The 16,139-nt window shown below is 42.3% G+C and overlaps 1 protein-coding gene across 2 annotated transcripts in view; it reads left to right on the forward strand.

Annotated features, from left to right (window-relative positions):
- The first annotated feature begins 8,503 nt into the window (after positions 1-8,503).
- ATP2C1 (ATPase secretory pathway Ca2+ transporting 1) overlaps positions 8,504-16,139 on the forward strand; it is a 117,659-nt gene continuing 110,023 nt past the window's right edge. For both annotated transcript variants that reach the window (XM_039523302.1, XM_039523304.1), the window contains exon 1: positions 8,504-8,624. In XM_039523302.1, coding sequence (XP_039379236.1) covers positions 8,535-8,624 — 90 coding nt within the window. In that variant the 5' untranslated portion in view covers positions 8,504-8,534. The remainder of the gene's footprint in view (positions 8,625-16,139) is intronic.

Here is a 16,139-nt window from a genome sequence, read left to right on the forward strand (position 1 = left end):
TTTGATACCCAAGCACTAGTCCTTATAAATAACCTATCTGGTCTCCTGGGGCCAGATCCTCACCTGATGCCATCCGATGCTGTTGCCATCCCATTGGAAATGGACATCAAAAGTGGTAATCTCTAGAATAATGTTGCAATGTCTGAAATAAAGACTGAGTAGGAAATCCTGACTCCATGGAAGTCAATGAGAGTCTTTCCATGGATGTCAATAAAGGCAGGATTTCACCCTGTTTATGAAGAAATGTAATTTCAGAATCATAGCTCTGGAAATTACTGTATCTCCTTGTTTTAGCCACTAAAGTCCTGGTATTTTATGGGATTTTCCAGTGTTTTAGGAACGTCTGTTTTTCATTTCGTCAATCAAAATTATTGGACTTAGATATATATTTGTATTTATATGAGAGAGAGAGAGAATGAGAATGCATCTCTTTCCCATGCAGAACATGAAGCATTCACCACTGCCTTCTATCTTTGCCAGTCTCCTGCTGCAGTCTTAGCATCTTCCCAGGTTATTTTGATTGCTTTCAATTCTGCTTTTAGTGTGCATTTACACACACACACACACACACACACACACACACACACACACACACACACACACACACACACAATATTTGTTCAGCACCTATTACATTGCTATGTAAAGTAGAGTTTGCTCTGTTTTCCAGACACAGACAGACCACTGTAATGAATGTTCAGTACGATTAATGATGTTTGGAGGGTAGAGAAAAGTCAAATGAGTATAAACATGATCAAAGCTGTTCTTGTTCCGCATTTCATGATAGATTTATTCAGCATATTAAGGCACTGAAAGAAATTCTCCACACAGAAATATGCACATTGTCGTTTGAGTCAGAAGCCGGAAGTAGTGACACCAACATACATTATTTTAAAGTGCTACTTTGTCTTCTGTCTGACTATTTCATGACCTTAAAAATGTTGTCACCAAGTGAACCACTCTTTGATTTTCAATATATAGCTACCCTAGGAAATGGTGTTATGTTATGACTTTTGTGAGAGGATGTCTTGGTATCCATGAGTGTAGCACATCTCTAGACATTGATTCATTGCTAAAGACGTTTACATCCGACTTAACATGGAATTGTGCCAGAATGTCTTCAGTAGACAAAAAATCTTTTTGGTATAAGAAATCTAAATAACTGATGTAAAAGCATAACATATGGTTCCATTTTTCAAGCTCATTAACCCATCAACAATCAGCACAATCCATTCCCAAAGGTTCAGAAGCCTTTTTTCACATTCTTCTTAATGTTAGTGCTACACTGTATCCATTACATTAATATAGCACAGGCAAGTATCTATTTACTCTACCAATCCCAGAACATCCTGCAGGGTTTTTATGTCAGCTGGACTGGTCCGTTTCCTGATCTTTGCGGGAAGATTGCAGGGCAGTGTTCTGTCAGGGAGATGGGAAGACAATGGGGAATTGAGAATCCAAATAGAGATTCTCTGTCCTCCAGGCCAAGGATGTGTTGCTCAAACTATTCATTGCCCAACTCTTTCAGTAGGTAAAAGACCATTTCTCTGCATCACAGATTTGAAACTAGCTTAGGTTTATAGTGGCCAGAAGTTCTCAGTTTGTGATGGCAATACCATGACCTCTATGAAACGAGTTGATAGTGATATAATCCAGTTCCTGGTAGTCCAGTGTTCACATAATTATGAGCATCATCACAAGTGGCATCACCTGATAGCCAAAGACCGAATGGGCCTCAAGGCTAAAGAATCCTCTCACTTCAGAAGCAGGGTTTGGGAGCAGTTATGTGGGGAGATCTGTATTTGCAGCTGTTCACACTGTATCAGTTCTGTGGAGAAGGGACTTTCACAATTGGGGCTGGGACCCTGGCACGTTCACCATTACAAATTTGTTTTCAAAACACCTACAAGCAACCCACGACCATACAAATGTGTGAACAGTCATGCTGTCTGGAGTGGCTCACAACTGAAAGTGCCAACCTCAGAGCAGACTGCCAAGAAGCAGGGCAGAGACCCCAAACGGGTTGTGTGTTCTATAATTAGATTTCACCAACCCAGTAACAATTGTCAACTCCTAACACACTATAACAGTCTTACCATGGAGTGCCAGACAGGCCCCTTGAGCATTTCAATCTAGCTTGCCACCCAGGCAAGCAGGATTTAGTGATAGATGGTTGCTATACACCAAAGATCAGAAAATATTTAGGTTACTCCCAGTGCCAAAGGACCAGTCACTTACCCCAGATCAATTTGTACCTTAGATCTAAGGATTTATTAACTAAGAAAAAAATGAGAGCATTATTACAAGATTAAAACAGGCAAGCATATGTACACACATGAGTTACAGTTATGGTTTCAAAAGGTGACAGAGGTGTAGAAATTTGTCAGCCCTGAATGCCTTTTAGGTCTAACCCAGGTTGACTGTGGGGATCTCTGCTTCTGTTTCGTAGCTCCAGCTCTGTGAGAGTCCAAACAGCAAAAAAGAGGAACAATTTTCTTGTCAGCTATTTTTATTTCCTTCTTCCAGAATTCAAGCTAATGGGCTGTGCCCTTTTGCACAAAGCTTGTTCATGAGTGTAAGGGGGCAATTAACAAAGTCTTTGCATTGAGATGTCCCACAATGGCCCATTTAGTTTTGATAGGCCTTCTTGATGGACAGGAGATGAGCCTTCCTCACTGGATTCACAGTTTCAGAGCAAACTTTTTTACAGTTACAAAGGGCTTGTCTACACGTAAAGCGCAGCGCGTCTGGTGAAGATGTGTGCTGCCAATGGGAGAGAGCTCTCCTGTCAGCATAATAAAACCACCTCTGCAAGAGGCAGTGGCTATGTCATTGGGAGAAGCTCTCTGCCAACATAGCACTGTCCACACCGCACTTATGTTGGTGTAACTTATGTTGCTCAGGGGGGTGGTTTAGACACACCCCTGAGTGACATAAGTTACACCAATATAAGATGTAATTTAGACATAGCCAAAGCAAAAAATTAAATATTACCTCATAGCATGTGATAAAGGAAGTATCAGTGAGATCAATGCAGGCAGCAATTTACCAGTATTCTGTAAAGTCTAAACACAAAATATATTATTATAAGTCCAATACCCATCTTAACCAAAGTAACATACAGGTGAAACACACTGGTTTCCAGCAATGAATTTGTCAACACTCAGCTGAGGCCTAAAGCCTTGGCAAGAACTGGCACCTGGTCTGCCAGCATCACATAAACCATACACAAATATTGTAGTTACCACAAAAACAGGGACTTTAAAAACAGGATTCGTTGACATTCATTTTCCCATTAATGTGCTCATACAATTCCTGTTACTGGGAGTTGTGTGTGACCATCAAGAGAAACTATACCTCAGACTTTTCAGTCCTTTAATACAGGATATAGTAAAAATAAATACAGATGTTTCAAATCTTTTGACTACCCAGGGGATAATTCACAGATTAAGAAAGTGTTATTTTCCTGTACTATTAATAAATCATTATTAAGATTGTGCTAGCACATTTATGTACAAAATCTAACATGTCTTGATAGCAGGGAATACAGTGTGCGGTTTTTAAAAGTCAGCTTGAAGATTACTATTTAAAACAGACTCAAAGGCTTAGGTAGAAGATATGGATTTAGCTCCCTGGAGATGATAAGGAAAAATTGCATTGAGAAAACAGAGCAAGAGGTTAGTTTACTGCACTCTGGAAATGGCTGATATGAAAAGCAAAAGAATAGTAGTAAATCATAAGGTAATGGAAGTGAAAAGTCATTCAGTGAAATGCCCTGGAAAATTAAATGGAAGGAGGAAAGTCGTGTTCTATACACAGGCATTGGGAGTGTCCCCAGTGATAGACTAGTGTGCTGGCAAAAGGGCTTTAAGCAGAAGCAGAACATACTGGCCCTTCACATGCCCCACAACCTGCCAACCTGCCACCACCCTGCATCCTGTGCTGCTGGATTCTGGGGAGCTCTTACAAACGGCACACCCTAAATTTTCACATGCTAAAATGAGGATAGGCGTAATTCTTCACCCTCAAAAAAAAATAATAAACATCATAACAGCTGAAGATCATTTAACAAGTCAGCTGTTCTGTGGCACAGAAGTCCTTAAAGTGACTCTTCTAAACACGAAATGACAGTGTTAGTGTGGCATGAGGTCTTCTTCTCCACCATTACGATAAAGAAAGAGGAATTATTGTGTGCTCCTAGCATCTGCCTCCTGCATCAGAAAGGGGAGTGGGCATCTAGCAACCCTCTGAAGAGGCCCTTTGCAAGCGTAGGGGAGTGAGAATTCTGCCCCTGAAGAGGAAAGCTGTTGCTGGAGGTAAGTGAAATAGGTGGTAGGGGAAAAAGTTTTGCTTCTAGGGATCATGCCAGTTCTTACAGTATACAGACTAGTCTGTCCATCCATCATTTATAGCTTCCTGAAGAATTAGGTCAAAGGAGGGGGTCTTTGAAAAGCTTCTGTGAAAGCATAATCTATAAGGGCTGAGAAATATTTAGTTATATGGCAAGTTTCACCACAGTTGTGACCAGTGCATAACAACACTACATTTTAATCTACAGTATGTCCATTCCCATTGCAGATACATTGGGAAATCAAAATGCAACAACAAGAAAATCCCTATATTATGGTAGCAGCTAAGACATGCTACTGTTGCCCTTGAAATATTGGTTTATCTCACCACTAAATATTGGTTTTTTTAATTCTCCCTGTGGACTTGGGAGTTACTCAATTTTTTACGAACTACTACATTTATATCTTGATTAACACGGACATAGCCGGTTTGTAAACTGATCTTTTTTCAAACATAACCGTATTACAATACTTTCTGATTAACATACACCGTAATGTATTCTCCATGCAAACACTGTTGTGTATAGAAATGAAAGGTTTCTAACTGAGGCATTTGTGCATGTTTATTGTAACATATTCATCATAAATGGGAGGCAGCCAAGAGAAGGCCTTCTACAGTGAAACAGGAGATTACAATGGTGATTATGTTCTCAATGATAAGTAGCACTGACTGTGTGATTAATCTTCTCATTTATTCTCTGAAGATATCTCCTTCCAACATAATTTCTACTGATATTATGCAATTTACTGCCATGTTTTATTTAATCAAAAATCTGGCTACCAAGGCTTATGACACCAGGACTGAAAGAAAAAGAAAAAAAGAAAAGCAATTTGATTCTCCAACCCAGAGAGGGCAGCCACTCCATCACACCACTCCTTAAACTTCCTTTATGTTAGACTCTTCAAGCCAGGAGCTTTGTGTTTCCATGAGAAGACAATCAAGTCAAATCATTCAAAGCAACTGACTGTACTTAGAGATAATGGATCAAATTTTGCCCTCAGCTACACCTATGGCTCCAATAATAACTTGGTTACACTATGGTAGCATTTTTTTATTGGAGACTCTCAAAATCTTCACAGAGTGGCTAATCATTATTATCCCCATTTTACAGATGAAGAAAATTAGATACAGAAAGATCAAATGACTTGCTTAAGGTGACACAGTAAGTCAGTGGCAGAGTCAGGAATAGACCTTAAGTCTCTTGTCTCCCACCCTCTTGCTTTTAAAGCTGGACAATGCTACCTCCATTCACTGGGTGTGGATGAGGACAGACTTTGGCCTACTATGCCGATTAGTTGAACTATTAAATGGGAAAGACAACACTAAAAAACCCATATGAATAATTGTAGATAAAGGAGAACAGTTTCCTATACAAGCAGCAAAGAGTCCTGTGGCACCTTACAGACTAACAGATGTATTGGAGCATAAGCTTTTGTGGGTGAATACCCACTTCATTGGATGCACCCACGAAAGCTCATGCTCCAATACGTCTGTTAGTCTATAAGGTGCCACAGGACTCTTTGCTGCTTTTACAGATCCAGACTAACATAGCTACCCCTCTGATACTAGTTTCCTATACTGCTCTTTTCTAGAAGCTTGGGACAACACTAGTAGAAACATCAACAATTCCATCATATTTGATTACACACTATCAAATATTTCATAGGTCCTGCATGATCCTGTTAAGACTTCACAAAGATACGCCGCTGAGGATTACTGGAGGGGCTGTAAGATTGAAGGTTGTGATTCTAAGTAGACGTGATTGGGGCATCCCAAAGTCTGGGAATTTGTGCACATGCCTGCTCCAAACATTCTGAGCATAATGGTATAATCGAACCTCTCATAAGTCTTGCTAGGGATCCATTGAAAAATGCACCTCCATTTCGGAATTTTTCTTGACTTCTCTATGGACAAATATGGGCCCCAATCCTACAGTGGGGCATGTCTGTGCAAAGCTCCTTGCAGGACGGAGGTCAGAATGGAAAAGTCCAGACATTCCAGCAGTCACCAGATTTATGTCAAACTATGGGATGGTTTACAGTTTGAAAAAAGTTAAAGAATATTGAGTACTTTGCCATTGGAATCTGCTCATCCAACATGCCTCATGACTGGCAAAGGAATACCTGCCAAAATCCGTGTTTATTCTTTCTTTTCTTCCTTCCTTCTAAGAGAATTTTAGTCTCAATGAAAGTTATCAGACTAACTGCCTTGACAAATGATGCCCTTTACCTGCAGAACAGATAATTCAAGATGCATCACACTGTTCTGTCAATGTGTCTCAATGCTTTGGGGGAAGGACCGTCTCTTAATAAGAAAATAATCCACTGTATGAACATTCGGTCCTTGGCTGCTCCGTGGAGACTGTGAACAAAGGTCCCTCGTTACTGTCAATTGTGCGTGATGTGGAGTTATGTGCACTGAAACCGCTGGCTTATTTCACCCAGCACTTCACATGGTAATGACTTTCAGTTTCCACCTACTGGAGCTGGATTTGAGCCAGTGACCTAAAGTTGTAAGGCTCTGTATTACATTACTAACCCCTCTGCTATAAGAATTATTCAGCCTATAGTAATAGAATCTGCTCCCTGATGTGGTACTCTGATTCTTTTTGTTTTAATATAAAACCCCTTCATTCACTGACTCACAGTCTTCCTGTCACAATTGAATTTCCTGTCTTTCTTTCTAACTGTGGTGTCTTCACTAGGGTCAACTATTTGGAACTCTGATTCCCTGCCTCTACATTTTATGATTTTCCATCATGTTACATCTCATCTCAAAACCTCTCTTTTAATGATACAGCTAATGAAATGATGTCCCTTTTCAAAGACCATTATTTTGTTCACTTAAATACCATCAAATGATGATTCTCCTATTTCTTTTGTAAATTGGATAGCGTTATCTTCGATGACTGTATCCTCCTGTTTTCCTTCCCCAGCACTTTGAATTCAAGGCACTGTATGTATGTACGTATAAAGAAAGTAAGAAGAAACCCCAGAATAGGCAATTGTGAAATAGCTGCCCACAAATGAAGTTTCTTTCTAATCCTCTCAGTTGGCTGTTGGCCTGTGCCCCAAAGCATGAAGATTTCTATCCATGACATAAAAAACTGTGTCCCAGCCAATGTAAAACATGGATGTTCTTAATAGCTATGTAAGTGTGCAGTCCTTTGTTATTGTTTTATGAAAGTGGCTTATTAAGAGCTTACATTTTCCCTTGTCTATTTTGTATGCCTCTTTCCTTTCCCTTATTATTCAACTCCTCTCTAAACATTCCCAGTCCTTTCATCTCTCTTCATAGGGAAGTCTTCCTATGTCTCTGATCATCCCTCCCTCAACTCTTTGTATTTCTGCTACTTCTTTTTTGAGATAGAATGTCCAATCCCAGAATAATTTTTGTAGGGGCTTTAAAAGGGAGCAAAAACAGCTTAATATGCAGATAGATACTAAACAATGGGCAGTTGGAAAAATCCTTTTTTGATTTATGAACAGAGCAAGAAACATTTTTCACAATAAGTTTTCCGAGCTGTACTGTACTTTAAAACATCACTCTTCTAGTCAAACTTTCCCCAATCAATATTATGAAACTCAGGGGCCTGTTAGCAAAGCCTTTCTTCTGTTTCTCCCTCTGGATCAGCCTGCTGCTGCCTCTCACTGCTTTATGAAGTTTTCCCTTCTCTGATCTGAAGGGAAATTAGCTTGAGAACTAGGTGTGTAAAAGGCTAAGGCATGTACCAAGCAGCACCTGATGTGCAGAGGTGCTGAGCCCCCTCAGGTACTATTGTTCAGCTGCACTTTTGCGTGCTCAGCCCTTCTGAAAATCAGGCCCTTAATACCTGGCCCTTGGTAGCTGGCTCTTAATGAGATGCACCCTTTCCAATTACACATTTCCTTCCAATTAGCTCCCATGTATCCCATCATTAATTGAACACGCTCTGGCTAACGCAGGATAAAGTCTCTTTGGTGGATTTACATTATTTCTTTTCTTGGTTTGTTTATCTCAGGCTGTCTCAAACCTAAAGGTTTCCAGAAAGAAAAGGAAAACATAAAGATGTCTAGCAATCTTTCCCCTAACCTACAGGTCCTGCTATGTCCCTTTAAGTGGCAGTCAGACTAGCCCAATCTGACCTTTTATAAAGGCAGCATTGCAACATCTCTTCTGCTGTGTTAGCAGTCTTGTCAAAGGCCATGGTTTCAGGGGAAGATCTGAAGGGGCGGCTCCTTCGGAGAAGGAAGAGAGGAAGTAAGGTTGATGAGCAAGGGAGGATGGGAGAAGAGGTTAGTTATTTTTTGTTCTTTCCTTTATTTAATTGATGGCCAGTGGCAAAAACTTTCTCATAGTTTCTAGGCTATGAGAAAACTTGCCAGGGACCTTCTTCAAACAAGCAGTGTAGCTTGAGGGCTGCTAGAAGGTCACATTTCCATTCTTGTGAATTTTAAAGTCTGCCCTTCTGAAGAAAGGGGAGAAAGCAAAGGAAAACAACATAAATCTTGCAGATTACAGATCAGAAACCCCTCTAGGCTTTTCATTTCATTCAAATATATCCCTTGGAGCCCTGTATTCCTGCTACTGTGCATAGAGCAAATAGTCAAGCGCTCAGTAGCCACAGCATGGGCTAGGTTTGAAAACAAGCCCAGCTCCTGTTTTGAAAATCTGGCTCTTGTTGTTTGGTGCCTAAAGTACTCCATGCTTGGTATCTCCTGCTGTAACGCTGATGGCCAGACTAACAAATGAGTTTAGGGCCAGATTTTTAAAGGCGGTTAGGTGCCTAAAGATGCAGATAAGCATCTAGTAGGATCTTCTAAGTCCCCTAGCTGCCTAACTCCCAGTGATTTCAATGGGCATTAGGCACCTCGGTGCTTTTGAAAATCCCACTATGTGCTTATTTGCATTTTTAGGCCCTGAAACACTTTAACACCTCTGTCCATTTGCGCCCACGATGCGGAGTTCTTTTCACAATCTGGCCTATTATTTTGGTTTCTAAATGAGAGCTGAAATCCTTGAAAATCTGGCCTCTTGTGTTTCCTATTGTTCTCCCTGTAGGCTGGCTTTCCGCAGGTCCCGTTGCCTGCTTTGGTAAGTAGAGCCTCTGCTAAAGGCATATAGTCCAGTTTTTTTGTTTACTGTATGCAAATATCTCCTACTGAAGTCAGAACTACTGTAAAATTGTGGGTAGGGAGACCAGACTCTCTCAGTGAAGAACTACACCAGTTTGGGGAGGGTACTGTGCAGGTGGTGGGTGGGAATTTGAAGTGGATTGGTAGCTGGGGAATTGGGATAAAAGTCTCCACTCTGTTCTCACCTAAACAACGTTCTTCCCTGACATCCTTCCATCAGCTGTTTACAGCACTTTGACTCAGTATGCCTGACTTAATGTGTAGGGCAGGCTGGCTTGAGGACAATGACTTGCTGAGAAGTTTGAGTTGGGTAGAAATGGGCATTGTAACAACACAGGACCAAGCTTGGAGGAGAGGGGAAGAGGGGTTGTTCTAGAGATGCACAAAAGCTAAGATAGCTGTCAATTTCACGTGTGTGCGCGGGGTGGGGATGGACCCAGCTCTATCAGGGGGTCAAGATAGACACATACCTTGTTCTCAGGGAAATAATTAGATGTTTTCTTTCCTCTTCAGAAAAGACTAATAGCCTTTGGCCTATTTTATAGGTTTGGTAAACAAAGAAAAGACAGTGGATTTGCTTTATCTAGCTCTAGTGTGGTTTTTTCATGCCATTAAAAATGGCGAGCTACAAAAACACATCTCTGGTTCAGAATATTATAATGTGAATACAGAAGTGGTCGGATCATAATCTAGGCATAATTTATTAACAGTAAACCATCAAAATGGGGAGAGTAATATCCCCTGAGATCCACAGGGTTTGGTATGGGTGCTAATTAACAAATATTAATTAGCATTTCCATTAAACAATCTGGAGGATAAAATAAATTATACATTGATCAGATTTGTAGCGGCTCAGCTGAAGCTACAGAATAATTGATCTGGAGATCTTTGCATAAGAGGCACATCTAAATAGAGTGAGATTTTAATTTAGATAAATGTTAAACAATACGCTGGCGGATGACTCTCAATACAAGTATAAAATGTAGGCTGCTGATTACAGAGCAATAATACAGAAAAGAACTTGGGAGTTCTGTGTCCCATTCTTTATCCACTATCCCAACTACTATGAAACGGTAAAAAGGGAAATGGTCGTCTTGATTACATACAAGTGACAGCCCTTTATTGTGTATAACAATGGTGGCCATGATACTTCTACTCCATGCCATAGCAAGGCTGTAGATAGCTTAATGCTTTTACAGGACAGGACTAGAACATAAAATAGAATCCAAAGATGAGTGACAAATGACTAAATATGGCAGCTGGGGAGAGATTAAAAAGACATGATATGTACAAGTGAGCGACAAAACAAAGGAAGCTTTGGTAACTGTCAAACTTTTATTTATTTGGTGACTACAAAGAAGGGTTTGTTTCTGGTGGTAATATTTAGAATATCAGTGTGTAATATAACAAAGAGCTTCACTTATCTGGGAACTTGCATGATCTCCTCCCCTCCCCCGCCATTGTATTTGACCACCTCTCAAGTATTTTTAAAACAGAATAACAAGCTCTTCCTTCCCAGCTTGTGGGGGAAGGGAAGAGGGAAAGTGTGAAGAAAAGGAGTCTTGAGTTAAGCTCTGAAAATAGCGAGGCCTATTGGTGGTTATTCTTGCCTCTTGTAAGAGTGAGTTCATACACAAGGGCTCCCTTACACTTGAACCACTCCTTTTGGTCAACAAGTGATCAGGGCTGGCTCCAGGAATCAGACCAGCAAGCAGCTGCTTGGGGTGGCAAGTCCGGGTCTTCGCTCCGAGAGGGAGTGAGGGACCTGCCACCGAAGGACCAGCTGCCGAATTGCCACCGAAGACTGAAGCGGTGCTGGTAGAGCTGCAGATAGCGATTTGTGGCTTTTTTTTTTTCCTGCATGGGGCAGCAAAAACCCTGGAGCCGGCCCTGCCTGGGATAGTGAATTTTGATCGTCTTTGGAGGAGAAGTTGGGTATCTCTTAGCAGCACTGTATCTATAGCAGTCCCGGGGACAGTGGTGCTGCCAAATAGTATCATGCTAGCCATTTGCAATTAGATACATATACTGTGCATGTTATTTCTGGAAGGGCACGGGTGAGTGCCCTGACGTACATATGTATACACATGTAAAGTTTAGGCTTGAAATTGGATGAATGTTTCTAACCATCAGAGGAGTGAAGTTCTGGAACAGCCTTCCAAGGGGAGCAGTAGGGCAAAAAGCTAATTAGCTTTAAGATTGAACTTGATAAGTGTATGGAGGGGATGGTATGATGAGACCGCCTACAACGGCATGTGACTGATCTGTGAATGCTAGTAGCAAATATTTCCAATGGCTGGTGGTGGGGCATTAGATGGGGAGGGCTCTGAGTTACTACAGAAAATGCTTTCCCAGGTATCTGCCTCTTGGGTCTTGCCCACATGCTCAGGGTCAACTAATGGCCACATTTGGGGTTGGGAAGGAATTTTCCGCTGGGTCAGACTAGCAGAGATCCTGTGGACTTTTTTCACCTTCCTCTGCAGCATAGGGCACAGGTCACTTGCAGGCTTAAATTAGTGTGAATGGTGGATTCTCTGGAGTCTTTAAACCATGATTTGAGCACTTCAGTAACTCAGCCAGAAGTTGGGGTCTATTTCAGCAATGGGTGGCTGAGGTTCTATAGCCTGCAATGAGCAGGAAGTCAGACTAAATGATCATGGTGGTCCCTTCTGATCTTAAAGTTTATAAAGAAGCATTCTGAAAACTCAGATGTTGCTTTTCAGCGATTGTAATATCTGTTTTTCAGTAAAAGTGTAAATTAAAAATTACTTTTAAGTATATCCACAAGTTTAGGATGAAGTTTTTGCCTGTCAAAAGTAAACAGGAAGTAGACTGGGGTTTAACCAGATTCAAACAAATCATGCTGATAGGAACAGGAAATATGTTAAACCCTACACTGACGTTCTCTACTAGAACACATGCCACTTTAATCAAAGCAATGTATGAGAAGGAAATTATCTGCAAACCATACTACTTACAGGACTGTTGTGTCCCTTACAATTTGTTTGGTTCTGTTAGGCACAACTATAGTGCAATCAGAGATCTGGGCTGTTGCACTAGGCATTCTACAGACTTAGTTTAAAAAAAAGAGAGTTCCTGTCCCAAAGTTACAATCTAGGTTGTTACAACATGAATTGTGTGGATGAGACAAATGGGATGGGCAGGAGAAGGAGATAAAGCAAGGAACAGCCCACTACCATTGGCTAGTATTGTTCTATATAGGTACTGTGGCAGAAGTGAATCTTTGAATATCGCTTATTTCCTTACCTTGTAAGATCCCTGTGGTAGAAACAGTGTCTCTAGGTTTGTAGTTGAAATTTATTTTATTTACATTTATAGAAAGACCCCAAAAAAGTGCCTGTCCTGATCCTGACTGGGGCCTATGGCTGCTATTGCAATATAAACATTTTAATGACAATAATAAACTTCAACTTGCAGCTCTCTAAATGTTGAGAATCTAGTTCCACGATCTGGACCTTGACTTGTACTGTGCTAGTTGAACAAAATGGAAGAATGTTACTCTTGATGATAGTGGATGTCAGCCCATTCTGGGGCTGATGGGTTTATTCTGCATTATTTGCTGTTGTCTGAACCAAATAATGGAGCAATATTTCAGTATAAACTTACTGATATCTGCCGCACGCCCCTCCAGTCAAGCTGAATGCAAGTTTATTATAATTTCCTTTAAATATATTGTGGGGCTTGAGGCCACTGGATAACGATGAGAAAAGATCTTATTGAACAGCTACAAGTAACTGGTTTTCAGATGACATAATCTAGTTTGCGGGGAAAAATACTAAAGGAGAACAGAGAGCCTTTCACCAGAAACTCTTGCATTAATGCATTGTGACAGTGATGTATGTTAAACTTGTCTTTGCTTTCCTTAGCTTGTAACCCTTTTTCTTAAAGAAAAAACAGTAATAAAATATGCATCACTAGTTTATTCATGTGAATTATACGAGCTTTCTTGGCAAGTATAACACTGCATAATTTCATCTTTTATACATTGCTTAAGTGTCTAAGGGGCTATTAAGAAAATTTGTAGAACTGGGATCCTGGCTATGGTGAAGCTATCCAGCAATGAGATGACACTGCTTCCTAGGCTTTCAGACCTCCAGCCATCTGGGTTACTGCAGATGTCTCCCCTTGTGCTCAATAAATACCCATCTGTATCATACACAGAAACTGGCACACTTGACTTACAAAGGATTAATGTAGGCATGTCCTGAAACAAGTCCACACACAGGAGACCCATCACTCTCTTGGAGGAAAGAATATTGGCTTGTTAAGGTATTTCAGGGCTTTGAAAACAGGCAGTTGTTGGTTCTGGATCATGGTATATTAGTCTATGTATTTCTGTCCATTCTATAATACTACTGCTCCTTTGCTCTTACAGGAGCTAGGTGACAGTAAAGAGGTCACGTGGAACCATTGTGTGCAAAGTCTGTTTTCACCCATTGTGGAAGAGCAATGTTGAAGCAAGCTTGGGGGGAGGTGCCTAATTCTCAGAATGAGGGCACCACTTGTGGTGTTGGCTTTATTATTCTTGCTCTGAGCATGAGCCGTGGGCTTACCATTGCAGAATACTACAACAATGATTCTTCTTGTATGTCAGATCAGTATTAATACACTTCCTCTGGCTGTGCAGCAACACGTCTATTTGGCGACCTCAAGTAATTACTAATCCAGTTTTCCTTTTCTTCGCCGTTCAGGTGGGCAGGCTAGTCACACGAATGATGATGTCTTTGATAAAGAGAAGTAGCATTTTTTACTTGCAGGGACTTCAGACCAAAGTGGGGACATAAGATGTGTTGTGCAGGACGCCCCTCTCTGGCTGGCATCTTTGTGCAAGTGAAACTGGAATATCACCTTGAGTGGGCCTATTGACATCCAAACAGAGGGGCTGAAGCATAAGCAGCCAAGCGGTCATTTAGGAACATAAAATGCATTCACCATGGGCAGGATTCCAAACATGAAATAACAAAATGGCTGCTTGTGCAGAGTTTCCACACCTAGAGCAGAGGGATGCCACGGCTAATCACTTAAGAGCTGGATTCACAGGCACAGTCTTTGAGTTGCTGGGGGGCAGGGCCGCCCAGAGGGGGGGGCAAGAGGGGCAATTTTCCCCAGGCCCCGCGTCCCGCAGGGGCCCCCACGAGTGTTTTCTGGGGCCCCTGCGGTTCCGGTTGAGCTCCCGCAGGCATGCCTGCGGCAGGTCCACCGGAGCCCGGGACGAGTGGACCTGCCGCAGGCATGACTGCGGAGGGGGCGCTCGTCCCGCGGCTCGGCTGGACCTCCCGCAGGCATGACTGCGGCAGGTCAAGCGGAGCCGCGGGACCACGGCACCCGCCGCAGTCACTCGTCCCGGGCTCCGGTCGACCTGCCGCAGGCATGCCTGCGGGAGCTCAACCGGAGCCAAATGCCGCCCCCCAGGTCTTCGGCGCGCTGGAGTCTAGAGCCGCCCCTAAGCGGGGGCCCCCCGCCGCCGAAGACCCCGGGCCCCCGGAATTCTCTGGGCGGCCCTGCTGGGGGGTACTTGACTGCTGCTCTGCCCCACCTCTTCCTGCCCTTGCTCTGTTCCACCCCATCCCCCTGAGTGCACCCTACCCTCACTCCTCCCCTTTCCCCCAGTGCCTCCTGCATGCTGCTGAACAGCTGATCCACTGTGTGAGAGAGGCACTGGGAGGGAGGGGAGGAGCTGATTGGCAGGGCTGCTGGCAGGCAGGAGGTGCTGGGGGCAGAAGGAGGAGCTGATTGGGGAGGGCTGCTGTTGGGTGTGGAGCACCCACTGTTTTCTTTTCTGTGGGTGTTCCACCCATGGAATCAGTGCTTATGGCTGGATTAATCTTGAAAACAAACTACAATATTCTGTAGATAGCACACTGTGATCCTGGTCCATGACTGGTGATTCTAGGTGCTATGGCAATGCTACTAACAGAAAAATCTAACTATATAACCTAATAAAGAGAAGGCCTTCCAGGAAGGCCCGCATAGGGTATGTCTACATTGAGCTGTACACCCAGACTCAGATTTGAGCCCAAACCCCCCTACTGTCCATATACACATCTGCCTCACTCAGATCAGTAAGCATTCTAGGCTCTATGATTCACCTAGAGGGGTGTCTGAGCCCAAGTTCTACTCAGACTGAGGCCCAAATGCTGTCATTTTGCAGTGTGGAAGCAGATCAAGCCACAGATCTAAGTCAGAAGGTCTGCGTAGTGCAGTATGGATGCACTAGCATGATTTGTGAGACCTGGGTCCAGCATTTGTAAGCCCAGGTTTACAATACAGTGTGGAAGGTCATGTGTGGCTTGGAAACAGAGTCCATAGGCACAGAGTCCCCCAGAGCTGGATTTACAGTGTGGTGTAGACATAGCCATAGAAATAGCAAAATATTTCTGTCAAATGGATCAATTTCTACTGAGATTCACACAGTAAAGAAATCAGTTCTTGTATTCTGTAACTTTCAGTGCGCAGAAAGCCTAATATTTCTGGTTAATTAGTCCTTGGTTGCTGTATTTCTACTACCCCAATCCTAGTCTTTACCTGAATGCCCAAGGAATTATCAACATTTACCCAAATAAGAACTCAAAGGATTTTGCCCAGTAAATTCCCATTGACTTTAGTATGTTCTGCGTAAATTAGCAGCTAACCCCCCTCTTCAGCATGACAAGG

Source organism: Mauremys reevesii, linkage group 2, assembly GCF_016161935.1.
Source record: "Mauremys reevesii isolate NIE-2019 linkage group 2, ASM1616193v1, whole genome shotgun sequence".
Lineage (NCBI taxonomy): Eukaryota > Metazoa > Chordata > Testudines > Geoemydidae > Mauremys > Mauremys reevesii.